The sequence below is a fragment of the Echiichthys vipera genome, assembly GCF_963691815.1.
Source record: "Echiichthys vipera genome assembly, chromosome: 11".
NCBI lineage: Eukaryota > Metazoa > Chordata > Actinopteri > Perciformes > Trachinidae > Echiichthys > Echiichthys vipera.
Window position 1 is genome coordinate 3,666,130 of NC_139836.1, and position 27,573 is coordinate 3,693,702.

Here is a 27,573-nt window from a genome sequence, read left to right on the forward strand (position 1 = left end):
ACATTTGTACATCTTACCACCTTTCCTCAAGGGTTTCCCCGTTTGAATCGATTAGTTGACTCAGTTTTGGTCTAATTTGACTAAGATTCATTTGGTTAAATCGTCAATTTTTATGCTTTTTTTCATGCTGAATGATTTATTTCCCCGCGACCTGGTTCTTTGGGTCCTGACCCAGCTTTCATGACCACAGGTGAGGGTAGGAACGAAGATTGACCGGTAGATCCAGAGCTTTCCCTTCCTCAGCTCTCTTTTCATCACAACGGTGCGGTAGAGCGACTGCAGCTCCGCCCCCGCTGCTCCGATTCTCCGGCCAAACTCCAAACTTTACCAGTACTGTTCTCAAAAATATCCATAACCAACATTGCATCCATTAAGACGAAGAAAAGAGGGCGAAACAACGACGTATCAGTTAATATTGAATTTATTGTTTCAAGACAGACAAACATACTTTCATGGATAATAGCTGTGCCCACGTTCCTACACGTTAAACTGTGAAACAAGACTGGATACTTTACACTGTAGGTGCTTTAAATCACTGCCATTATTTCAATTAATGTAACTGCCTAGCTATGATTAGAGATAAGAAAAGGAAAAAAAGGAAAATAACAGATAGATCTCTTAACTTGTCTCTAGTTCACCTCCATCTCCCACTTCTCCAGAAAGTCCTGCAGGTTGAGATTAAAGACATCGATGCCTTTGGGAGACAGATGGACGCCGTCAGCCCGATACAGGCCGGTGTTTGTGCCGCACCTGATGTTGTCGTGGGTCAGCGAAGTGCCGCCCAGCTCTAATATTATATTTTGAATCCGGCGATTTATTGTGGTTCGGACCAAATCGACTTCATGATTGTCCGTCGAGTGGCGCCACACCCTCCGAGGGAGGATGTTGGACCACACGAGGACGCACTGCGGGAAAATACTCCTCATGGAGGTCAAATCCTTCTTGACGGAGGCCAGCAGGTCGGTGGGGCTGTCGGTGCTCAGGTCGTTGCCTCCCAGGTGCATGATGAGGACGTCAGGGTTGGGCCAGGTGACCTTCAGCTGGTGAAGCTGGGGAAGGAGCTGGGACCACGTCATACCCTGGGTGCCCTTCCACCAGATGGCCACCTTGTTGGCGTCCATGCCCAGCTGCATACCTACCTCTGGAGACTTGGCCCGTGACTCTGCCCAGAAGACCAGCGAGTGACCACAGATCCAAACGTTCTTGGCCTCCGTGGTCGGGACGCCTAGAAATTTAACAGATTACATTTTGTAAGTCAGAGCCTTGGAAGCTTTTTGCACTAGTTGATCCCAAACTGCCTCTCGCATCGAAAGACTACATTTATCTGGTTTCACAAAGATCTACTGACTGGCCTGTTAACTTACAATGTTTGTTTGCTTTTAGACTTGTCCAGTGCTGTTATCAATGAGAAATAACAGCAGCACAAAGATTAAGAGAATGAGGTCTGACCACAGACTGTATAAATGGACGTAACGTCTCGGGGTCCGTTCTCTCAACTTGATCCAAGCGTCCTCGCCTACGGGAGTCGCCATCTTGTCAGACTTTGACTCCGCCTCATTTCCTCTGACCAAAAAAGGGCATGTATGTGACGTTTGGGGGAGGGGCATACGTCCATCTGGTTTACCTCCGAGGAGAAGTGAGGGCCAGAGGCTAGCTGTTACTCAAGAGGCCACACCCCTAATTATTCATAAACTTTAACCTCCAATAAAATAAAAACTAGCCTGGTATAAGAAAAATTCACCCCCCTCAGTGTTGTCATGGAGATATGACCTAAACACACAGACTAGAATGTTCTTTTGTCCTTAAACAGGTTTAATGATGCTGTGTAAACGGCCTGTTTAACATGGGGCTCAATGAGAAACTGCTCTGTTATGAAACCTGCCCCTAGTGGACACTCAGAGAACTGACGCTGACGGAGCTTCCTGATTGCATCAAACAGGAAGTGGCTGTGGGCGGGGCTTGCGTCCGACTGTTGGACCAAAGTCAGTTGATCTCTGTGAAACCAGCCACAGACTTCACTGGCAAAAACTCCCAATCATTTACCACTAACTCCGTACATTATCAACCTGTTGGTAGCTGTTTATATCCAAAACTTTTAAAGACTCTGTGTTTTATTAACGTTGCTATACTCTTTCTTAAAATCAGGAGCACCTTGTTATAAAGTTTCCTAGCTCACCATAACAATCATCATTTAATCGATAATTGCTAGCAAAAATTGCTGCATCAGGAAAAATAATCACGTCATATATTTAGAAGTTTAAACTTTCGGACACAGCGACGACCCAAAACATGTTAAAACAACCTACTGACAAACGCCTGTGGTGAGTCTATCTCTGTGAGTACTGAAGAAAGACTAAAGCCCTATGTTCAGTTTGATTCTGTGATTAGTGATGGATGTGTAATTTTAGACAATGACATTTAAAGCCCAAACAATTAGTGCAATTAAAAGATCACCTACCTTCACTTCAAGACAATAAATAATAGCCATTCTCCAATGAGCAACTTTCATTTCAAACCCTTCAGAGTCACTCAAAGATAAAACTGCATGACAGAAACAGTTAACCTCAGATTTGACTAGCTTAGATGACTGTTTGCTGAGTATTTACATCGTCTCCCTAGCTAACTGCTGTGTTTATGTCCAACATTTGTCAATGCTGACTGTAGATGGAAACATAACATGCAACTAAACTGCCAACAAACACTAAGACATTTGATTTTGTCCTATTTAACAGAACTAGAACCTCTAACTTCTTAATTAATAATACTTTTATACTAATTACAGTACAGTATTTACCATACTCCTTCAAAAACTGATGTCAATTTCGATATTTCCAAAACTTTTCGCTTGTTCTGTCTCAAGTTTCTTTTGGCTTGAAGTTCATTTCAGTCCAGTATTTCATTTAGAGAAAGGAAATGGAGCTGAATCTCAAAAAACACAAACAAACATGGCATTCTGTTGCGTTTCAAGGAAAAACTTTGAAGACTATGAAGCTACAATGGGTCGAAAGGAGCCCATTTATTGAGTCCCAGAAATGATGCGGGTATTAAATTAAATGGGTATTAATTATCAAACTGTGAAGGACCACTGAAGTGGGGAGGGTGGTGGATGGACTGATGGATGTTTGAAAAGTTGACTAAAACGCAGATTCATGCGTTACAATTTAAAAATGTCCATCAATCGTTTACCATTTCTGTTCCCTTGCTCCACACTGGACCTCATCATATAAACTGTGGACTAAAACAGACTAATCTAAACTGGCAGTCTGGTTGTCCGTCCTGTGTTGGGCACAGGACTGCGGCATGTGAACGGACGTTACCTGAGCAGCATATTTAAAGCAACGATGAGAATCTCTGTGTGATCGCACAGTGGATTTAAATGAGTGACAGATGGCCTATTGTTGTTTGGGTGATGAAACGGCAAAAGTGCACAAACACCGACTGAGACATGACAGTCAGTGAAACAGTGGCTGAAACAAAAGCAAAACATTGACCAACACATTATCTGTAGAACAGTCTGTGATCCTGGCGATACTTCTAAAACCTGTTAGCATGATTTACTAAATTATATTACAGCTAAACATGTTATGAATGGAACGATGACGTTGTGAGTGCCTGAATCTTTGACTCACATTTATGTCTAATCTAAATCTCGCTATCACCGACTCAACTCAAACTTTAACATCAATAACGAACTGCTTAAGGTAACGATTTCCGATTGGCAACCTCTAAACAGTGTTAACAGCTCTCTATGTTAGCTCCCTGAGCTAACAGTTTCAGGACAGGCTAGTTTTACGACCAGAATTGTGAGGGTCCCATTAACAGGTATTTACGTTAAAAACACTCATGTGCTGTACTTGTTTAGTGGACTTAACTTATAAAAGGTGGAGAAATTTAGCCAGCGCAAGCTACTAGCCATTACTTTAACATCATGGGTAAGAATAATCATATATCAATGATATTTTGGCGTCACAGTCGTTGATGTTAGGTATAGGGTTACTTACCATATTGATGACAGACTACAAGAAAGTTGTGCCTGAAATTGCCAAACGCTAACAATATCCAACTGACCCCTAAATGATGTAAAAGGACCTTTACATTAGCTTCCTGAGCTAACGTAGATAGTTTCAGACTGAATAAGAAAGGGAATTCATAGCCCAGAATAAAAAATAGTAATGAGCTTAAAATACTGACGTGATACACTTATTTAAAAGGCTAAGCTGATTAAAAAGTAACCGATTTAGCTTGGACGGGGTGCTACCCAATATTACTCATATGCTTAAGAATGGAATAGTCATCATGACATACGACCCTATGGGAAAAGCTCTCTATGTTAGCTTCCTAAGCTAATGCTAGCTTCAGGCTGAAAGGACAAGCTAGATCATGGCTACAAAGAGTCCAAATTTACAGTTATAACATTAAAAAGATCGTTCAGGTTAATCTGGGATATACTTGGACTAACCGTGTATAAATTTAGCTTGTACAAAATGCAATTTAACGTCGCTCCACATATTCTTAGAATTAAGTATTTACTGGTTGAAGAGTTGACCACTTAATGTTATGACATTGTTAAAGTTAATATCTGATCGACGACCCCTATATGATGGTGGAAGCTCTCGTCGTTAGCTTCCTGAGGCAATGTTAGCTCACCAGCAATAGCTAATACAATCTGCTTTCAGCAATTTGAAAATGACCCCAGTGATGCGTGTCATCCTTACCTCAGTGACTCAGTCATGACTCGGTCACTCAAAATTAACTCCATGACACTAACCTGGCCTTACATAAATCAACACAGCGTCATGGGCTCGGTTTTTAACACTAAAAAGGGCCGGTACTTCACGTTTGGTGACTGGGCTTAAACTCTGCTGGAAAATGTCAAACAGTTAAGTGAAAGCTCATCCTTAAGTGATATCAAACAAAATAATTTAAACGTAAAATAGTGATTCTCTCGATCTAAATGAATAAGGTTTTACTTTGTGCAGTCACGATGACGAGTAGTCTTCTGGATCTTCTATTTCTTGACACCCAGATATCGCACCTACACTTACCCTTCACTATGACCTGGCGCAAAGACTTGCAAAAACGCAATATCACTGGATGCATCACAAAATTCTGTAGATAACACAAAATTAAACATCTAGAACATTTGACTTGCTAGCAATCAGAAAGAAAATGGTCCTTACAGCTTTACTTAAGCCAGGACAGGTAAGGCCTTGATGAAGAAAGCATAGCTGGTACCACCACATCAGGACTGACGTGTATGCGCTCCTGAAGGCAGAGGTCTATAGAAGTGGGAAGGTGCACGCACTGACCACCGAGTGTAACAGTATTTAAGCTGGAAACTTATATCCAAAACTAGCAAAACGACCTTTTTACACATCTAGCTAACTACTAGGGCTGGGTATTACACTTTAATACATTATTTTGGTACTGACCAAAATGTGTCTGTAGTATCGAATACTGAAAACTGTCAGGTACCCAAGTTCATATCAAATAAATGTCAATTACAATTACGTAGATTTGTATATTTATACTTAAATCAAGTATCGAAAAACAAACAGTGGTGGTAGCAATGCTTAAACTTAGGTATTGTATCTGAAATGGAATTAACCTAAACTTACTAAATACATGTATATCTTGACCTCTCATAATCTCATCTAACTATAAAGTGCTTTCTGGGTGCCTTACTCCTTTAAACTAGATACAAATGGTGTCACCATATAAAAGAGGAAAAAGATGTTACTTTGTGGAGTTGAGATTGCAGCTGGCTTCTTTTCTTGATCGCTGGGATGAACCACTAGGCTTGGCTAACGAGTGCGGCAGAAGAGCTGCGAGGCACGTCTAGGTCAACTTAGAGACAAGTTTAAGGCTCCGTGTCAAGGTGCAGCGGTATCTATGTGCGGAGGCTCGTTCCTCTGTAGCTGACTGCAGCTCCTTAATAATGTCACCACATGTTGTCCCGGGAGAGCACATGGAGATGCTAGAAAGAGTCATACAAGCAAAGCCATTTCCAGGACAAACCTTCTTGCTGTCGAAAAGAAAGACACCAGGACAGACATTTGAGAAGTGTTGTTGTGGAGCAATCCTACGCTGAAGTCTAAATCTCTTCCTACCTTTTGGGAATCAACGGTGAAACTGCGAGTCCACCTCGACTGAAAGCATCAATCGCACTAGACGTGTCTTTACAACAAGGTTAATTCGGCCTTGCTAATCGTATACTTTAGTTAGATCCAGACAAAACATGGTAACTTCTTAACATTTCAACCATATCTCCGGAGAGGTGGTTCAAACTGTGATTCCTGTCAAATCCTGGCTAACTGTCTGGGAGAAAGAAATCTATTTTAACCTGCTCAAAGAATGTCTAGTAAAAAAAAAAAAGACAGAAAAACTAGGTGTCTATCTTTCATCTTGAGCCCTACAAACATAAATTGCATGCAGCCGTTAACAGAAGAGAGAACATAACCGTAGTTGTAACTCACATCCCTGTAAATCAAAGCTTGCTAGTTAAGCTTAATGTATGAAAGATAATCTGATACCTGGGAAGCTCTTTGCGGCTTCTCCCCCCTGTTTTCGGCGGACTAGCCAATCCTTGAAGTGCTGCTCCCTCTTCTCCAAAACCCTCTGGTTATACAAATCCAGCTGCAAGAGAAACACAAATACATTAATGAAAGCTTAATCTTGAAATTTGTTTTAAAAATGGCGCCGTCCCATCATTTCTCAAAGTTACTGCTTTATTAAATGGTAACTCTGGTGAAAATGGGCCCGATGGTCGTTTTTAATAATTAATATACCTCAAATAAGCCATCGAGACAGATTTTTTTCGTTGATCACCTATTAACAGAGAAATCCTGTAGATACGCTAACAGCCAGACATGGCTAACACTGAGTAGTGGGGCGGAGCGCTGAACCATCCAAAACTGATTTTTCTAACCACTTGCTCAAAATAGCACCAAACCTCTGCAGTAGCATGATAACAGTAGCCCATCCTGATCTCGCAAGCTCCATTGTATTTAACTCGCAGATCAGTCTGGTAACGTGCAGTGGAGAAAATTTGGAGAAATTAGCCTAGCGACCGAACCAATCAGCGTTAGTTTTGAGGTAAGTAAAAGTGTGACACAATGAGAAGCGACTGTTGAGTGTAAACAACATGGAGGCTTCCACGGATGAGATGAGCAGCTATGGAGCAAGCCGCTCACTAACTCTTTGTTCTCTGGATCCTTCTGTTGAATATGGACCGGGCTCCTGAAATTGGGCCTTTGATCCGTAAATTTGCGTTAAACACAAACGGAAAATATGCTTAAGTGACATGTTGTTTACTTTCTGAGTTTTGCCTCCACGGTGTTAGTACGTCATAAGCTTCAGTGATCTGATTGGTTTATTTGGCCTGTATGTTGGTGACGGACAGATGGTTTATCCAATCAGCAACCAGTATTTGCACCCCTTCCCAAAAGATCTCAAAACCAGAGTTCCCAGATGGATCTGCTGAGCAAATGCGAACTATGCGAATCAATCCATCTGGCTGACTCAGGTTATGAAAACAGTCCCTACACATAAAACGAAGCACCAACAACGTAGTTGGCAAACCCAAAATTTATGAAAAAGACTGTTTTACAATTCTACAAGCCTTAGCAGCCGGCTACATCTATATTGACAGGCAGTCCAAACAAATCGATTACCAAATGCACTGGAGTTCAATTCAAGGGGGAAAGTATTGAACTGAACTCCAACTTTATCAAATTCTCCATGGACAAAGAATCATCTCAGTAGCCAACAGACCCTCGTAATTTGCCTTCCAAACAGCATCCTTCTTATCAGTGCAATAAAACTCAAAGTCACATTTAATTACAGTAAAATATTTCACAACAGTACTACCGCTGAGGTTCATACCTTCTCCTTCTGCTTGCTCTTTATGTCGTCTTCTGTGTCTGTTGAGCTCTGATGACTGGGGGATGATGTAGAGACTGTGGGTAAACTAAACTGGACTGATTTGACCGGTTTGGCTGGTGGCTGCACAGCAAGAGATTTCACTGTCTCTATAACCTTCAGGCATCTGGCCACTGTCGTAGAGATGGTTGCTTGGTTATCGTTGGCAGGACTCGATGTAGTCGGTGTTGAGGTTGGTGGTGATGCTGCGGCGGTGGTTAAAGACTGTAAAGGACTGGAGGAGGGTGGAGCTACAGGAGGCATGCCAATAATAGGAAAGAGAGCATGACCGGAGGGTGGAGCAAAGGGAGGTTGTCCAGAAGGACGCCGCGGTGGAGGTCCAGGAGGCGGTCCTGGAGGAGGCTGTCCGGGACGCCGTGTAGGGAGTCCAGTGGGAGGCCCTGCAGGATGTACAAATCTCTGGGGTGGTTGACCTGCTGCAGGAGGAGCTGGAGTGCCCATGCTGGGGGTCATGGCGCTCTGTTCTGGGGGAATCTGGGTAGTGACTCCAAGGGGCCAGTTGACAGGTAGGGGTGGAAGTTGGTAGTTGGCAGGCGGAGGCCCAGGAGGAGCTTTCGGAGTAGTAGTGGCGGAGGGTGTGCTCCCCATTGTCTTGGTAAGGCTCTGCAGCTCTTGTGCCTTCTTTAGTGCCTCCAACTCCTGCTGGTCCAAGAATCCTTCATATTCAGACACAGGTTTAGATGTGCAGAGTGGCTCCAAACTGGAAGATCTGGCTGGCGAGGGGGCATGGATGTGATCCAATTCAACTGAACCAGTTCTACTTCTTGGCAGTTCTTCCTTTGGGGATGACAAAGTCTCTCTTTCTGTGGATGAGAACTTAGGGCTGTAGATTTTCTCTTGGGCTCGGCTTGCCAGTTTGGAAACATCTCCTGTGCTCAGCTTCAGCCCAATCGTACGGAGTAGACTATGGATCTTGTCGTAGGGTTCCGTCTTGGTCTTTGGTTCCTGGCTTGTTCGATCTACTGAGGACCTTTTAGGGCTTAGCTGTGACCTTTTCCCTTCCAGAACCAGACTGCTGCTGGGTTGCTCTTGAGCCAATCCCACAATCCGAGAGAAACCCTTGCCGTCTTGAAGTGCCCGCTCATGAGGCAGAAGGTCATCATTCACATGAACAGGTTCAGGTTCAAATTTCTTCTCGGCAACCACCTTTTTATTAAGCATATCAAGAAAGCGATCAAGGGGTGGTCTTACAGCTGGAGGTGCCTGGCATGGTATTGTGGTCTTTGGTTTGGGAGAAGGGCTTCTAGGAGGTGGTTCTATGGGAGAAGGAGGTCTGTAAGGGTACTGGGATGATGAAGTTACAGCAGTATGAGTTAAGGGAGGTTGGGTGGAGGCAGCAGGAGCTTGGCCAGATAGAGAAGAAGAAGAAGGACCATGAGGTTCTGGAGACTGGCTCCTTTTGACAGGATCACTGTAAGGCCGGTCTGCATATGCTGGGTCATAGTAGCGATCCTCATAAGGTTCATCATAAACATCGTAGCGATCTGTGTAACGTTGGCTGGCAGGTGGAGGGGCAGCATACGAAGGTTCACCGTAGACACGACTTTCGTAGGGGCGGTCACTGTAGGGACGCTCAGCATAAGGGCGATCAGCGTAGGAACGGCTGGCGAAAGGTTCACTGTAGTTGTCACTGTACCGCTGATCTTGATAAGGACTGTATGGCCGGTTATAATATGGATCGTCGTAAGGCTGAGAAGAATGACTGTGGTAATCAGGTCCCTCTGGTCGTTTTTTCAGGATGGACCGGACTGGTTTGTACTCAGTGAGTGGGACGGCGATCCTGCCATGATCGTAGTCTATGCATGTCCTCTGTCCGGGGTCCACCAACGTCTTTTTGTAAGCAATCATGTCATTTAGCTCCTCCAGTTCCCGCTGCTTTCGTGCCAGCTCGTCGTCCACGACTCCCCCACGTCTTGGAGGAGGGCTTAACTCCCTTCTCCTCTTGTGACTTTCTTCGCAATCTCTGCCGACTAAGCTCCTCTTCTTGACAGCATTGTCTCTGCTTCGCTCCCTGCTCCTACTGCGACTCTTGCTTGAGCTACGACTCCTGCTGCGACTTCTGGTTTGCTTGCTAGACCTCTCCCGGCTTCGGCTTCTCCTGTAAGTTCTGCTTTTACGCTCACGGTCGACGCTGGCGCTACTTCTTTTTTTCATGATACGTCCAAAGTGGTCTCTGGGTGGACTCCTGCTTCTGCTTTTACTCCTACTCCTGGCCCTACTCCTACTCGGACTCCTACTTCTGCTCCTGCCATACCTACGCCGAGTGGCACTATAGTCCCTTCTGCCGGTATTGGTCTTGCTGTCCTGCGTTCGGAGATTCTTCACCACCGCCTTCAGCTTGTCTGTCTTGGGTTTTTCTTTCCTGAAATGTCAGAGGTAAGTAAAATACATCACAGACAGGATTATCAGAATTAATGTAAAAGTTTTATATTTACAAACATCCTGCCTATGGGTCATTTAGCGGTATACCTATCTACAGTTTATTTACATATAAAAAAGATACACATTTGAATTGTACAAGAAATTCCTATCTTTACACAGGGTTACCACTCTTTTCTAGAACTTTTCCAGCGATGATCTAGCTCGTGTAACAGACAGGAATCGCTGCATACACTAATATGTTCCTCTGTGTGGAAGTCTTACATGCTTAGCAGTAACACATTTCCCTTTATTAGTATCACCATGTTACAGTGATGGTTCGGGCACCCTCCCATCAGCTATTGTCTCTTTTTTACCCCTTATTCAACTACTAAATACAAATTTAGCAGCTATAAACACCTATTTCCATATGTACATTAGCAATTATTAACATTTATACACTAGTCAAATATTTACAAACCCAGACAAAAGAGAGCGAAAACTACTCACAGGTCACAACGTAATGAGATAAAAAATACTTCAGCTTATTTATTTCTTAAATTCTTCTTTTACGTTTTACTTGGACAATAATTAGTGATACCAGTCGTTATCAGGCTTATGTTAGCGAGCGTCAGCACTCACATTAGACACTTGTACTTTTACGTAAAAACTCCAGCGTATTCAAAACGCTGCAGCCAGAGTCCTGATGAAAACAAAGAGGTTTGAGCACATCACTCCTATTTGATCATCTCTTCATTGGCTCCCAGTTAAACAAAGAATTGATTTTAAAATACTTCTTATTGTTTTTGAATGTTGTAATGGCCTAGCTCCTTCTTCTTATTTTTAAAATACAGTGTCTTCATATACTTCAAATACTATTTTCCATAACGTTTGAACATCAATACGATCCTGAACAGAACTCCGCCCTGTTGGATAGAGCTCAGATAAATTCAAATCAGCTGAAGGAAAAATTGGACAATTTTGAAATCATTTTCAGGGACATTTTAAGCTATTTCTCATATTTTCCTTGTAGTTTTAAATGACTGGAAACTTGGTCCACCATTTTCCAGATTTTCCAGTTTCCAGTTACATGGCATTACTTTCTGCACACCTGATTGTGTTGCAACATAATGTAAATAAATGAATTACTCACTCAGTGTCTTCTGCAGCCTTTGTCAGCTTGATGGTCATCTACCAATGATACACACATTAAAGAACGTTAGAAAAAGAAAGATCTCTGCCAACATCTTTGCTTTATCGCTTGTTAAATGCACGCAGAACTGGTATTGACTGGAATTAATTCTGCTCATAGCAACGGACAGAATTAAACTGTAATATTTATTATTCCTTACTGAAATTACATGCATTAATGTCGTACAAATATTTTGCACATAAACATGGAAACAGAAAAACTACAGCTTTGAAACTATTAAGAGTAGTAAGTTCCAGGAAATTAACTTAATGCCATGCGATAATTCAATCATTTGAGTCCAGATCAGCAAAAAACAGAAGCGTTAGCTCTTCATCACTTTTCAAATGGTAACTGTACTGTATAACTGTATAAACATGAATCCTGTCCTCCTCACCTTCCCTTTGCTTGCTCCGACACCACCCAATTTCCGAGCGGGGAGGAAAACACTCTCGGTGAAACGTTTTATCCTGATGGCCTGGTTCCCCCCGTCCGCCGTCTCATGCTTGGAGAAACCATAAAAGACGTGTTTTTACACAGAAGTGTTGAAGATAAGAATACATTATATAAACCAGGACTGTAGAAAATGTAACGTCCTTTGAAACACTATCTCTACAGAATCTATGCTTCAAGAACAAAGTGTGTTTAAGGCCTATTCAGTTTTAAATGAACATGTTCAAAGGGTGAACTGTGACGGACTTCAGAAACTGAAGTTTAGTCAAGTAATCGCTTTATTTACCCGTATCCTAGACAACTGAAAGCCCAGAACTGAATCACTTAACACATTTCCAGAACTTTCAAACACCAAGTTAGAAGCTGTTTCTTACCTGATTATAAAATTTGAACTAAAGACGAGTACAACAAAATCCTCACATCCGTGTTTGATCGTGGTTACGACTCACCTGTGGCCACAAGTTTGGGTTGTTCTGCTTATGAGGCGACAGTGCCGTGTAGCCCTTGCCGTATGAAATGTCCTATACAAATAAATTTGACTTGACTTTGACTTGTAATGTCAACAGTGACAACGTTGAACATTTGTAATATTCTAAAAGACAAAGACAAGTCTGGAGTCCTGTATTTTCTGTCACTTCAAGTCCAAGTCACTAAGTCTCCAGTCCACGTCTCTGGTGAAGGCCTGTCCGAAGGGAATCTGACTTCCTGCAACATTATGACCTTGATCCTAAACCTGCAGTCACATTAATGTCTGATTGAAAGGGAGAAGGAGGACAAAAATAAGAGGGAGGACCCACCGGCACAACGCTGAACTCCACCTTCTCGTTCAGCTCCAGTCTCTTCTTCTCTATCACCTCTGACATGTGGAAGTAGAGTTGAGGGCTCTGAGAACACTTGATGAGCCCCGAGTCATTGGAGAACTCGATCACGATGCCCTGGTTAGAGAAAAACTCCACATCAGACCACAGAGGTCAGGTTTTGGCTCTACAGCGTCTCCGGCTCAGAATAACATGAGGAGAAGACCGTTTCAAAGTCTTACGTGTCGACGTTGTTCGATGGACTCTTCGAAGGAAGCCGGGAGAATTTCCACGAAGGTCGCTCGCTCTGCTCTGGTCTTCTGATGGGTGGCGATGTTGAAACGCACCTTCACGGATCAGAAAAAGCTCAAGATGAAACATTAAAAAACAATCCAGTTAATGCGTTTTTAACTTATGCTGCTGTGTTGACGTTTTCAGACCCACAGTTACCGTATTGTCCCGAATGTGAGACCACCAGATAATAAGACCCTCTTTCTTTAAGAATCATCATTGCAATGACCAAAACTGCATCCTACGAATGTTACTTGGTAGATTAAGTGATGACGGGGGGGACGGGGTGACCCCTTGGGACAGGTTCCGGGATTACATAAAGGTAAATAATAACCCTCAGTAGGGTACAGGACTCTGGTTTTCTTGTTTTATTGTACTTCCCCCAGGGGGATGTGGTAATAATGTATAGCCCACTGATATATCATTATTATGCGCGTGTGTGTACAGACATGACATGTTTAGTTGATGTTATTTTGTCACTATCTTTTGCAATTTCTGCCCTTTGAGAGACAAAAATGTGTCTGTAACAGAGATACAAAGATACAGACCCTGAAAAATATGATCCCCCTCTTTCACAGGTGGTTTTCACAGAAAAAAACACTCACTGGAGTATGTGTCGTGTTAGCCAGATATGAGCTGATCGATGTCTATCAAAGCTAATAAAAACTACCTGCTGAAGTGTCTCGTACATATTTACCTTTAAAGTAAAGTTGTTTACTAGTCTCTGGCGAGTTACTGTATTTCCAAAAGTTATAAAATGTCTGTTTATGAGATATCTTGATCTTGTAGATTTTATTCTAATGTTTGTTTTGAGTGCTGATCAATAGTGTTGCCATGTAAGAACGTACAATAGGCTGCCACTACGGGGCGCCATCTTGAATACTGTGGTGGAGCACAGGATGCAAAACTGCTGGTGATCATGGACGATGTCTCTCATCCCCTCCATGAAACCCTGGACGAGCTTCAGAGCAGCTTCAGCAGCAGACTCATCCAACCTCGCTGCTTAAAGAACGCCACAGGGACTCATTCCTACCTGCTGCCATCAGACTCTACAACACTGCACAGCAACGCTCAGGGAATAAACTCTCACTACTCGAAGTGACCTATCACTGACATGCACCTTCCTCTCTCTTGCACATTAAAATCCACATAGTAGATTTTAATATAGTGTTCATCTGTGATACTGTACTTTTATTGTTGTTCATATTTTGTATTTTATATTGTATCTTATTTTTAGTACTTCTGATTGCTTTGTTCCGCTGCTACGACGACATCATTTCCCCTCGGGGATAAAGAAAGTTATCTATCTATCTATCTAATCGTCCTCTGACCTTGTCTCCGTCCATCATGGTGGCGGTGCTCATCAGGTCGTCTGGGCCGAAGGTGAGCTGCTTCTGTTCTCCGTCGACGGTCATCACGAGTCGACCCATCGCCGGGTCCGGTTTCACTCCACCTTCAGCTGGAGCTTGAGGCGACTGGCTAATCTTCACCTCCTGCTCGCTGACCTCCTTTTTGAGCTCCGTCTTTTCCTCCTGTCGTTCTTCTCCTTCAGATTTCCCATTCGCCTCTTCCTCCTCGTCTTTCTCCACTTTGACCTGCAGGAGAGATTACGCATTTCATTTATGCCCAAATGAATGGAATAAAAAATATCCCAAACGTTTCCCGCGGTATTTCTTTGGTACCGGCACGAGGAGCGTGTCTTCTTTCTCTCCTTCTCGCTCCTCCTTGCTCTCCTCCGGCTCCTTCTTGATCTCCTTCCGCGGATGTTTGACGATGGCTCTGAGGACGGTGCCGTCGAAGCGCTCTTTGCTAATGTCTTCCAGCGTGTTGGGGTTTCTTACTTTGAAGCCGAGCGGCGTCCACTGCACGAACAAGAGGAAGACGGGGAGCAGTGAGGGACATTTCAGTTTGTTTAAAGGGAGAAAAACACAAAAACAATTATTGTTTCAACTGGATTTTTGACAATGTTTGCATGAGTGGTATTTCTTTTTTAAAATACATATTTTTACATTATTTATTTAGTTTTTGGTCAAAATTAATCATTAACATCCCAACACTAAACTATGCTGAGCCTTAAACTAAAGTAAAACATCAAAGTAAACTAGATTAATTCCCAAAATAAACAAAAATAAAACAAATTTAAAAAGTTAACTTAACCTAAAGTTTATCTTTCACTGTTTTCTAATTTAACTTGATTCAATCTTGTCAACATTTATTTCAAACATAAAAAATAATGATAATTAAAGAATCATAAAAATATTTATGCAACTGGAACTTAATACGTTTGCTTCTTACTTTGCATTTGGCGGCTTCCAGCGCCGCCGCCGCCTCCTCCTTCTTCTTCCTCTCCGCCTCCCTCTGCCGCTCCTCCTCCCTTCTCTTCCTCTCTTCCTCCTCTTGTTTCTTCTTCTCCTCCTCCTCCTTCCTCTTCTTCTTCTCCTCCTCCTCCCGTCTTTTCTGCTCCTCCAGGATCGGGTCCCCGGCCTTTTTAGTCCTCAACAGCCTGATCGCTCTCTTTTGATCATTCACCTGCAGAAACAAAAGCCCCCCCCACAAAAAAAGGCGTGAGGATGTGATGGTCGCTCGCTTCCTGGCGTCCAGCAGAGAGGTGTCCGTCAGACTCACCATGATCATCGTGAACTCCACTTCCTTGTGGATGTCGCTGGAGTTGAACTTGACGTCGCTGAAGTTCTCGCAGATCTCAAAAGGAAGCTCGCCGTGCTCCTCGGAGTTGATGATTCCTTCTTCTGGACCCAGAAAGGTGATGATGCCCTGAAACACAGTCACACAGATTCTCTCATCATCAGAACTGTTTTTCAGCAGAGATGTGTGATCACAGGGGTGTGTGTGTGTGTGTGTGTGTGTGTGTGTGTGTGTGTGTGTTACCAGCTCTCTCTTCTCTCTGGTGTAGCTGAAGGTGAAGGGGATTTTGGGTTTGATGTTGGCCGCTCTCCTCTTCTTGGTCACCAAGTCGATCAGGAGGTTGATCAACACGTGGTCATTCTTCAGCAACGTGACACCGCAGTCCCGGTGGTCGAAGGTCACGTTGGTCCTGAGGGGGCCGATGTTGGCGTGGATCTGACCCGGGTACCCCGGCATGTTGGGCTACAGAGAGAAAGCAGGGCGGTGTGTTAGAGATCAAAAACAGAAGCCGTCTGATGTCCACAGTCTCAGATCCAGACAAAGTTAGCACAGAAAAATTAAGTTAAACTAAATCCTCTCTGATTGTTGAGACTTGATGCTTTCCTCATATCGTCTACAGCCGAGTATCGTCCCCGCTTTGAACCACAGACTGCTTTAGATGGACGTAGCTGCCGTGATATCACCCACTGGTTTGTGGACTACCGTTTTGGAACCATTCAAGACCATTTTTGGACAACAGGGCGGAGCTGTTAAGCAGCTAGACGGTGCTCCACTAGTGTTTATGTTTATATGATGATGCGCTAAATGGTAGAGAGTGAAGCTGTTTTACCCACCAGTTGACTCGAGTCATCCGGCGGACTATTGCCGGTCGGTGAGCGTGTAGCTTTGGTAAAAATACGCCGTGAGAGGGTCACTGCTGTCAGAATTTAACAGACACAACAACAACATGTTTACAGCTATTTCATGTACGCAGTGCTGTGGCCTGTTGCTACCACACCGACCAGTCAATCACAAGATAGCCCCGCCCCATCCCCTCTTTTATTGTCAATTTTCCTCAAAATGGGACCGTAGTTTACTAAATGAACACAATGCTAAATTGAAGAAATCTTATTGATTGAGACCATAAACTCATAAGGAAAATATTTACTGAGGTAATAAATCAAGTGAGCAGTAGATTCATTCAATGAGCTCCATGTGACTCTAAAGACAGTGGCTATAAAAGGAAGATGGTTGACTGTATTTCTACAAACATATTATTCTTGTTCAACAGCAGTTTGACCTCTAGTACAACTTCAGTTAAACCAGTTAAGTGAAGTCAGGGCCCTGTGGTTAATGCCTTGTTCACACTACATGACGTTGGCCCCCCTTTGTCCACTCCCCGACGTTTTTTGGAGACCCAGATCAGAACCTTCAGTGAGCTACAGCCAATGAGAAACTTTTATCAATCCAACTATCCAACTTTATTTATAGTGTCGAATCATAACCAAAGTGATCTCAGGACACTTTACAGAGTAGGTAAAGACCACACTCTGTGACTTATTTATGATTTACATAGACCCAACAATTCCCCCGTAGAGTACGGTGGCGTTGAAAACCTTCACTATAACAGACAGGAACGTCAGACAGACCCAGCTCTGTGGAGGACGCACATCTGTCTGCACCGGAGAGAGGAAGAGAAGGAGAGAGAGAGAGAGACAAGACAGACAGATGGACAGAGAGAGACAAAGACAGACACAAAGACAGAGACAGACACACTTCCACAGATGCAAGCAGCCAAAGAGTAGCAGTAACTACTCACGACAGAAAGGTCCCAGAAAGCTACTCCCGTCCCGGAAATCACACCATAAAAACAAGTATTGCAGAGGAGTTTGACTGACAGGTAGCGTTAGCCCTTACTGTACCGAGAAGAAACAAGCTATAAATAGTAAAGAGGAGCGGCTATTTTGCGAAAACGACAACTCCCCCTAACCTTCTTTTTTTTTGGAGCGCTGCAAATCAGTTTCTGGGTGGCTATTTCTGTTTTTTGTGACTAAATGTAGTTTGGAGACCAGTCACACTCAGAGAGAATTCATCCTGATGAAAAACCCTGTAGCCTCGTGTGTGACCGCCTGTCTCAGGTCAGTCATGTGGCGTGAAACCTTCAAGACAGCAAAGTTTGAGTTCCTCGCGTTGAGTCTCGCTCACCGTGGGCTCGATGATTGTCTGGCTGACGATGCCTTCGTACAGTTCCGGATCCAGCTTCAAGTTGACCCCCAGCTCGGGCCTGAAGCCACCTGTCCCTTTGCTCAGAGACTCTTCTTTAATACTGGGAGCTTTGCTCAGGGCGATGGCCTCCTCAGCGGCCGCCGCAGCAGCAGCAGCAGCAGCGGTGGCGTCAGAGAACGTCAGGAGGAGGGGCTCCTTCACCCGCCGGATCCTGATCGCCCGTTTCCCCGCCCTCAGCTGAGGAGGAACAAGTTTTAGAAGAAACGCTCTAGAAAATTCTTCATTTCAGAAAACAAGCGGCGTCTTTAAATCCCCACCTCGATGACGGTGAACTCGACCGCCTCGTTGACGTCCTCGGCCGTGAACTCGACGTCGCTGAAGTTCTCTTTGACGTCGAATGGAAGCTCGCCGTGCGTGTCCGACTTGATGACCCCTTCGTTGTCATTCAGGCTGATGATGACGCCCTGAGAGGATTTTAAAAAAACATCAGTTCAAAGACAGAAACAGAACCGACGGAGCACAAATCAACTTTTAAAAGAATCTTTAAGGAATTTTAATTGTATGCGTTGAGGAGCATCAGGGTGTGAGTCTGATTTAAACCCGGAACCCGGAGAAAACCCACGCAGACACGGGGAGAACATGCAAACTCCACACAGAAGGGCCCCAGCCGGGGTTCAAACCGGGAATCCTCTTACTGTGAGGCCACAGTGCTAACCACCACCCAACCAACGATCATTTTCATTGTCAATTACATTTGGTCAGAAAACAGTGAAAAAATGTGGATCAGTGTCCTGATCGTGCCCTTAAATGTCTCGTTTTGTCCACAACTCAAATAAATTCAGTTTCCTGTCACGGAAGAGGAAAGAAACCAGAAAATGTTCACAATTAAGAAGCTGGAATCAGGGGATTATCACTCAAACAGATTAATAGATTATCAAAATATTTGGCGATTAATTGAATAGTTGGCAACTAATCACTATAAGATGAATAATCTGCAGCTCTAGTTACATAACGAAGTGAAAACTCTGAAGGAATTCAATACATTAAGTGTATGTTTTGGGCGAAATGTAGATGATTCACACATCTGAACAATCGGCAAAGTTTCAAGATTAACGAAACATGATGATGTCACAGTGAAGCCGTCCTTTTGGATTGAAAATGTCATCACTTTATCATTTCATCCTGTTCGATATTTGTGTGAAATGTCGTCATAATTAGCTTTATTATTATTGAGTTATGGACAGAGTGGTGTTTTGTTTGAGACAAACAGTCAAACCAAAAACAGAACGCCACCGCTGTCGCCAACACGCAGGTTTAAAATAAAAAAGAAAGAATGATTTTCAGATTTCTTACGTCCTAACTATTAAAAAAATGTAGTTCATCATTTTCCCATGAATTTAGGACGACAATACATATCAGACCGCACTATTAGGTCTGTTGTCTCTGATTTTGTTGATGGTCAACACTTAAATGTTCTCTGATTGGTCGAGTTGGTGTTTGGCGAACAGGAAGCCTCCCTCACCTCTTCTCTAGTCTCGGCCGTGTGGCTGAAGGTCGAAGGGATCTTGGGTTTGATGTTGGTGGCTCTCCTCTTCTCGGTGACGATGTCGGTGAGCAGGTTGAGGAGCACGTGGTCATGCTTCAGCAGTGTCACCGTGCTGTCCTTTATGCAGAACGGCAGGTTGGTCCTCAGCGGCCCGATGTCCACGAAGACCTGACCCGGGTACAGACGCTCGCCGGGCTGCAGACCGAACAGAACCAACCAGGGGTCAATGACAGGACAAAGAGAAGGGCGACGGGTTGAAACATGAAGGCTGAACTGACCTGAGGCTCCGTGAGGGGCTGGCTCACCACCGCCTCGTAGATCTCCATGTCCACGTTCTCAGTTCCACCCGGAGCCACTTTCACATCCGTCGCTATCAGGTTGTTCTGCTTCGACGAAAAAACAATCACGATCAAATCATGTTATTTAAAGACTCAAAGAATAAAACTCTGACCCGTGTCACATAATAAAACAATGAGGACTGCCTTTTTATTGGTGCTGCAGATAAAACCTCCTCTCTTATGTCTGTACAATGTCATGATGTGTTCTGATGCAGTGTGTCTTCACCTTCTCCTTGCAGGCGGTGAAGTGAACTCTGACCCCGGGCTTCATCGCTTTGGGGTTTCCAAAGAAGACGTGGAAGCTGAAGGAGTATTTCTCCAGATCTTCTCTCTCGATGTAGCCGAACGTCGGCTGACGATCAGAGACGGAAGAAAGTTTGATTATTGACCAAATCTGATTCGTCACAGCGGAGCAAGTCATTAAGACGAGCTAACAGGCTAACGGGAACCACGTCAGGAACGTCACCACTGCGTATTTCAAGGATAATAATCCACGACATTAAATGCAAATCTTTAGGGAGCTGCAGAGACGTCAGTTTATAGAAGAAAAACAACTTCCTGTGAACAACGTTGCCACAAGATGGAGCAGCTTTCTGCCTGTAGTCCATCTGAAATTAGCTTGTTCGTATTTAAATAATATAAAAAACAGGTGAACATGAGCGTTGTCGGTCTTACCCCGATGAATGAGATGATCCCCGTCGACCTGCCTGGAGGAGGCCTGAGGACACAAAGAGTAAATTAGATCGTAAATAAATTAACATGTTTGATATCAGTGTTGTGCCTGAATGCGTTCACTGAACAAGACAGATCCTAATGGCTGTCTGTGGTTCATATGGGCTGTGGAGATAATGTTAAACAATAATAGCTCGCAGCAACATATTGAAAAAAAGGAACTATGAACTTTCCCAACACGGTTTGATATGAACAACAAAACAGCCTCCCTATAAACAGGACTCACTTATCAAACGTGCGTTTTCCCAGCAGACCGAGGGCTTTGGCGGTCCTGGAAGTATCAGGTTTGGGTTTCGGGGCAGCGGCGGGCTCTGCGGGTGTTGTCGTGACGGCCAGCTCCTCCGTGGGTTTTTTAGTTTCCCCCGGAGTCGACTCGGAGGCAGGAGCTGAAATCAACGCTTTAATCTAAAATATGGAGAAAAAAAAAAACTGTTGAAACACAGAAAAGACCAAACGCCTCAGACAAGAAGAAGAACAAAAGAACGATTAGGTTTCATCCAGATAAAAGACGCACGCGGTAACGGTTCTTCTCACTCAACTATAAAGACACTTTTTCTGTCTACAAACGTTAAAGTGTAATTACGGCGTAAAATCATCCCCTGGTCTTTTTCGGCACTTACATGAAATAAGCTATCGAGACAGTTTTTTTCATGTAACAACTGTTTAAGGAACAATCCAGGAAAGTCGCTAACAGCCGGACGTGGCTAACAGTGATTAGCTCGGGGCAGTACGGTGAAGGCATTCAAAGGTCTTTTTTAACCACTAATACTGCTGAAAATAACAGCAAACCTCTGCAGCAGCATGAGAAGAGTCCCTACACAGAAAACAAAGCAGCAACAGCGTAGTTAGTGAAGCCAGAGTTTATTAAAAGAGTGTTTTTAAGACTTACCTACTGGCCCCTGTACCAGCTCCTCTCATAGTAAAGTCCATTCAAGTGGATTACCAAAGTCAATCCCAAAGGAAGGAGCCCATTTTAACTAGTAGTACGATGGCGTATGAGGACCAATTATGAAAAAAAGGGAGGGTGGTAATATTTAAAGAAAAAAGTCGCAAATTTATGAGATATAAAAGCAGCAAATCTACGAGAAAAGAGCATTTATTTATGAGAAGAGTCCCTTCACAGAAAACAAAGCACCAATGGGCTCCTTCCTTTGGGATTGACTTTGGTAATCCACTGTAATGGACTTTACTATGAGAGGAGCTGGTACAGGGGCCAGTAGGTAAGTCTTTAAAACACTCTTTTAATAAACTCCGGGTTCACTAACTACGTTGTTGGTGCATGCACTGATATCCTGAAGGTATCCAGACATGACCCAGAGGAGCCGTGTGTGAGAACGTAAATGTCCAAATCAGTTGGACCGGACGTTAAACGTTATTTACTCTCCCAGCTCTCTAGAACAAAGTCTGTGTGATGTCAGACGAAGCCCATGAGGTCATCTCACTGTCATCTCTGCTTCTAACAGCTGTGTGCCCTTTTCTAATATTTAAACTGTACGCTATGTCATTGCATCCTTGCTGTGGTTGTACTTCAGGAAGTTTTTTAAACTGCAGGACCTGCCTTTGTTTTGTTTTCTTAGCTTTGATGTATTTTAGGGAAACCTTCACATTTTTGGACATAAACAGATCTTACATGTGTTACTCTTTAAATGTATTTGAGAGAAAGTGTGAACTGGTATTAAAGCGGTGTGTGATGGCTCCATCTGAGACCTGCTGGTCTGGACTTACCCACTCTGGCTGGTCAGGTGGCGGGTTGGGCATCGCCTCCTCCACAATGGGCTAAACACACAAAACAACGTTAATCCATCCATATTCAATCACAAAGGATCAATAAAAGTGACCATGGAGTAACCTGAAGATGAGCAGAGGAAGCTGCTCACCTCTCCTGTCCAGGTGGGGGGAGGGAAGGCCTGGTAGCCCAGCGCAGGCACGCAGGGTGGGGGTATGGGGATCGGACCGAAGGCTGCGGGGTCCGGAGGAGGAATCCCGATAGGAGGAGGCGGGGGCACACCTGCCGGAGGAGGCAGAACAGGAGGGGGCAGACCAGGAGGGGGCCCCGGTGGTACAGGTTCGGTTCCCCACGGATCAGGGGGATAATCCGGACCCCAATCAGGAGGTCCCCAGCCCGGAGGAGGTCTCCAGTCTGGGTGAGGGGGTCTCCAGTCTGGGTGAGGTGGTCTCCAGTCCGGGTGAGGGGGCCTCCAGTCTGGGTGAGGTGGTCTCCAGTCCGGGTGAGGGGGTCTCCAGTCGTCGGGGTGAGGTGGTCTCCAGTCGTCGGGGTGAGGAGGAGGCGGCCAGTCGTCAGGATGACGGGCCCACGGCGGCGGCGATATGCCTCTTGGTCCCCAGTCGCACGGATCCCATCCTCCGGGGGGAGGAGGGCCCCACCCTCCGGGAGGCGGTGGCCCCCATTCCTCAGGCGGTGGACCCCATCCATCGGGCGGCGGTGGACCCCATCCACCGGGCGGCGGCGGACCCCAGCCTCCCGGCGGCGGTCGACCCCAGCCCGGTGGACCGAACGGAGGACCGTCATCTCCCGGCGGCCCCATCATGGGGCTCATCTCTGCCGCGGGACAGGGCGAGGCTAGCGCTAACAAGGGGGAGCTAACTAGCTAACGTTAGTACAGGGAGCTAACTAGCTAACGTTAGCACGGGGAGCTAACTTGCTAACAACCAAGTTTAAGAGTCAAACTCATCGGTTAACGCGACACTTACGTTTCATTTTACTATCTAACTTCACAAACGGACATTTCTCTTAAAAAACGTATATATTTTAGTGCAAAGTCAGTGTGAAAATAAAGTGGACAAACACCACAGCCGTGTTGTGGTCTTCTTCCTCTGACGGCTTTAATGGCGGCCGGTAAACAACCGTTAGACTCTTTTCCGCCTCCTTCTGCCGGTGGAGCAAACGGCAGCTTCTTCTCCAAAATTATATTTTTTTACCCGCGAAAAAAGAAGCAGAAAACAACAACAACATGGCGGCCATATTGGAATGAGTCAACTTTTAAAGGTGAACTATAAAACAAATGTATTTTATGGTATTTACCCTCAACAGACACTTGAGTTAGATTGAACCCAATTTATAAGTTACAAATGTACCAATTAACATATTAGAAGATGCTTGTATAGTAAGGGGACCAAAATTATTTTTGTACCCGCGAAAAAAGAAGAAGCAGAAAACAACAACATGGCCGCCATATTGGAACTAGTCAACTTTTAAAGATGAACTATAAAATACAAATATTTGATGTTATTAACCCTCAACAAACACTTCCGTTAGATGTAATCCAATGTATTAGTTACAAATGTACCAATAAACATATTAGAAGATGCTTTTATAGTAAAGGGGACATTTTTGGTCTTGACGTGTAAAAACCCACAAAACAAACAGCCGTTTTAAAACGTAGGTATGGAAGCAAGAAATCTCTCCTTTTAATAATAAATCTAAGATTAATGTGGGAATCATAAAATCAGAGTTTGAGACACTTAATGTCCGAAATCTGAATTTAAACATTTTAATCCGAATTGTCACAAGTGAAATGCATCAATTATCACTTTACGGTGGCTGAGATTTTGGTTTAAGGCAGGGCTCTGCAACCTTTCCTATCAAAAGAGCCATTTTTCCCCCTCTTCCACCTGATAAAATGGGTCTGGAGCCACGAAACATATTTGATGTCACAGCTTATAAAGGTTTATATATAGTTACTGTTGACATTTTATTCCTGTTATTACATGTCCTAAAGTTTGCTAATGTATCACCACATATCAAGCATACAGGTAAGCGCCCATCATGTGAAATCAAATTAATATGTCCACGAAACACTAATCTTTAATAGATAACAAACCATTATTTTTTCTCAGTTAATCGTCTCCTTAACTATGAATGAATGGGTAAAGCATTAAGTTGTTAAATGTAAAAGCCCTTTGTATAGAATTGTTTATTTTTGTTTACTTTCTTCTGTAACAAAAGGAAATTCAAGGAGGCGTGGCATTAAAAACTAAGTAATATTCACTTCTCTGTTAAAATAACACAACATTTGTGCTATTTTAAAGGACTTTGAATCATTTTTGATTAATTTCTCATCAATAATCCACTTTTTAACGCGTAAAGATGCATAAAAAGCATGAAAACATGATTCACTGAAGCCTCCATTCATATAATAACCCCTAACAACCCTTCATGCAGGTACATTCAATGAAGAATCACCTGGATTCAAATATAATAAAAGGATATTATATATAAAGTATGTAAAACAAGGTGTTTCTCCTGAAATCAGAGTCGTCCTGCAGCGTAGCAGAAAAAGCTTTTATTTCGTTTTGCCGGCTGAAGCCGCTCGACTCCAGCCGAGGAACCAGAAAGAACATTATAGAACATCAACAATATGAATATAGGATCTCTCAAAATTACAGTGAAACGGGGGAGCTGGAATATCTCTTTTCCCTCAACTCCTGCGGAACAAACTCAAATAAATCTCACCCCGACGACGTCCTCCTTTAAAGACAGGACACGGAGAAGACGACGGGGTCTTTGCTCGGCGAGCGACGCGACGGCGAGCCGATGATAATCGATGATGGAGCGACGGGTTATTGCAGTGATACTTCAGAGGGTCCTACGGACACTCTGCTCGGGATTAAACCCAGAATCAGTCTCTTCGGATGCATAGAAACATCCGCAAACGTGTAAAAAATAACAACAAAAAGTAAATCTTAATCTCAAAACAGTTAGTTTCTATTATTCTTTACTCTCAAATGAAGGCAACCTCCATCATAAAGATAAATCAAGGCAGAATGTGACGAACAAAGATACTTTTTTAAGGGTAACCGCGGTTACAGCGGGTACAAAAACAGGACTGAGATGCGGACTAAGCCCTCTCTCCCTTGTTTTTCTGTTTCTGTACTCAGGTGGTGGAGGGGTGGGGGGTGTAGGTGGAGGTGGGGGTCCGAAAAAGCAGCAGCAGGAATGAAAACGCAGACGATGAAATACAGGAAGTGAGGAAGCGAGTGCAGCTGTGTTTTAGAGGTGCGAGGTGAAGAAGGACGCCGCTATGATCGTCTCCAGTCCCTCCCGATGTTCTCGTCTCTCGGGCTTTGTTGTGTGTGTGTTTTTGTTTTTTCCCCGCCCCGTCCGGTTCAGTCGAAGGGGCTGAAGTCCCTCTCCAGGTTCTCGGACTCGTCGTCGTCGGAGAAGAAGTCGTCCTCGTCGATGTCGTCCTCGTCGTAATCCTCGTGCCACTCCGGGACGTACTCTTCGTCGTACTCGTCGTCCTCGCCGTCCTCGCCCTCCTCCGCCGCCAAGTTGTTGTTGTTGTCCGAGTCTTCTTCGGACTCCGACCTCGGCCGCGCGACGGACCTGAGAACACGAGCGGGAAAACAAAACAGCTTGTTGTTTTTTTTACATTTCACACGTTCAATTTTAAAATACCACATTTTTGTATTTGGACAAATTTGGTGGAATTTGGAGACGCACTTCTTCTTCTTGATGATTCTGTTGAACAGGTCGGACGTCTCAGGGGATTCTGGTTCCTGGCTCCCCTTGGACTGATAATAACCCACCCTGAAGTCCTGGATCACACACACACACACACACACACACGAACACACACACAGGGAACATGATACTGGGATTAAACTGGAGGTAAACTGAGGCGGTGTGAATATATGGATACGGTTTGCAGGAGTCTTAGGGCGCACTCCCACTGTGCCTCCGTCCCGTGCCCCGTGCTTTAGGGTCCTTGTCCCCCCCTCCAGGCCCGTTTGTACTCACACTACCTGGGCCTCGGAGAATGCTTCTTGCTGCCTATACGTCATCACGCCGTAACACGTCACACGCATTGATGACGTCATGGCGATGCGTGGCTTTGTTTCCAGATCTTTCCGTAGACCTCAGAGTTTTTGTGCGTCTTGTCGACTGTTTTTGAATCTTTTCATCGACCAAATCTGCAGTAAACACTCCACCTCCGCATCACACCAACGTGAACCTTTCACCGCCATTGTTTGAAATGTCCGCGCATGGTCCCTCCTTCTTTTTTCTACGTCCCAACAGGCGCACAGGAAATGACCTCAGAACCGCCGTAGGCCTCGTGCTCGTACACGTGCAAACACGCTCTACAAAAGCCCACCTCTCTCAAACGGACCGTGGAAGGCAAACGGGGCGCAACTAGGAGTGGTGCGGTTGCACTCACACTGGTCAAACGAACTAGACTTTACCCGTAAAACCTGTTTGGGCACGGTGCGGAAGGACAGTGTGAGTGCGCCCTTAAACTGATCCAGTAAAGGGTCGCTGTGCCTGCAGGTTTTCATTCCAACCAAGCAAGAACACACCTGACTCGACTTACTCAACCCACTGAATCTCCTTCACACAGCTGGATTTGTTGGATCAGGTGTGTTCTTGCTTGGTTGGAATAAAAACCTGCAGTCATAGCGGTTCTTTACTGGATCAGTTTGAGACACCTGCTCTAGAGAAGCGGGTACGAGGATGTTTCATCCGTTCTTCGGGCGGGTTACCTGGGTGGAGTGCTGCAGGATGGCCAGCAGACGCTCTTGGATGCGTCGGATCAGTTCCAGTCCCGTGTTGAGGTGTTCTGGTTTCAGGAGCCGGACACACGAGGCGAGGTCGGTGCACTGCAGCAGCGTCTCCTCTGGGGACACACACACACGCCAGTCAACACCTGTGAGACCAGCTCAGCCAGCAGACACCGTTTACAGGGTTCCTGCACCTTTTCAAGCATTTTAAGGTGCGTTTTCATGCTTCTCCAGCCCCTTACAGCCGTGGTGAACTCCATATATGTATACAGAACACTCAGTAAACCTATAATTGCACATTAAATGAGATGTTATTGTCCTATAAACAAACCAACATGATGTTTGGAGACAGCTTTCTACAGACGGAAGACTCCACAGAAATATAATCACCAACTATTCTGATCAACTCTTCATCAGCAAAAGTTATTTTTCATGTAAAAAACTTTGTTCTTAAGTCTGATATATGCAGATATTATTTTCTCTGTTAGATCGTAAATGCCTTCATCATAGAACCGAACATTTTAGGCAGTTTACGCCGAATAAGCACTTTACAAACTTTAA

The 27,573-nt window shown here is 44.3% G+C and overlaps 2 protein-coding genes across 4 annotated transcripts in view; both read right to left on the reverse strand.

Moving 5' to 3' along the window:
* Positions 1-468: 468 nt before the first annotated feature.
* LOC310953755 (uncharacterized protein) lies at positions 469-23,309 on the reverse strand. The gene is made up of 21 exons (XM_083922928.1): positions 22,371-23,309; positions 22,219-22,269; positions 20,720-20,898; positions 20,437-20,479; positions 19,988-20,113; positions 19,702-19,806; positions 19,400-19,618; positions 18,195-18,341; positions 17,857-18,114; positions 15,916-16,134; positions 15,655-15,801; positions 15,325-15,558; positions 14,712-14,891; positions 14,361-14,624; positions 12,981-13,085; positions 12,739-12,876; positions 11,886-11,993; positions 11,453-11,490; positions 7,885-10,303; positions 6,534-6,636; positions 469-1,225 (listed from the first exon to the last, which is right to left on the reverse strand). The coding sequence occupies exons 1-21, from the start codon at positions 23,049-23,051 to the stop codon at positions 630-632; spliced, it is 6,360 nt and encodes a 2,119-aa protein (XP_083779054.1). The 5' UTR covers positions 23,052-23,309; the 3' UTR covers positions 469-629.
* A 1,537-nt stretch (positions 23,310-24,846) lies between these two features.
* The window catches only part of cul9 (cullin 9), a gene marked incomplete at its 5' end in the record, with an annotated part of 45,970 nt that continues 43,243 nt past the window's right edge, over positions 24,847-27,573 (reverse strand). For all 3 annotated transcript variants that reach the window (XM_083923081.1, XM_083923080.1, XM_083923079.1), the window contains 3 exons: positions 24,847-25,840; positions 25,958-26,052; positions 26,995-27,128. In XM_083923081.1, coding sequence (XP_083779207.1) covers positions 25,621-25,840; positions 25,958-26,052; positions 26,995-27,128 — 449 coding nt within the window. In that variant the 3' untranslated portion in view covers positions 24,847-25,620. The remainder of the gene's footprint in view (positions 25,841-25,957; positions 26,053-26,994; positions 27,129-27,573) is intronic.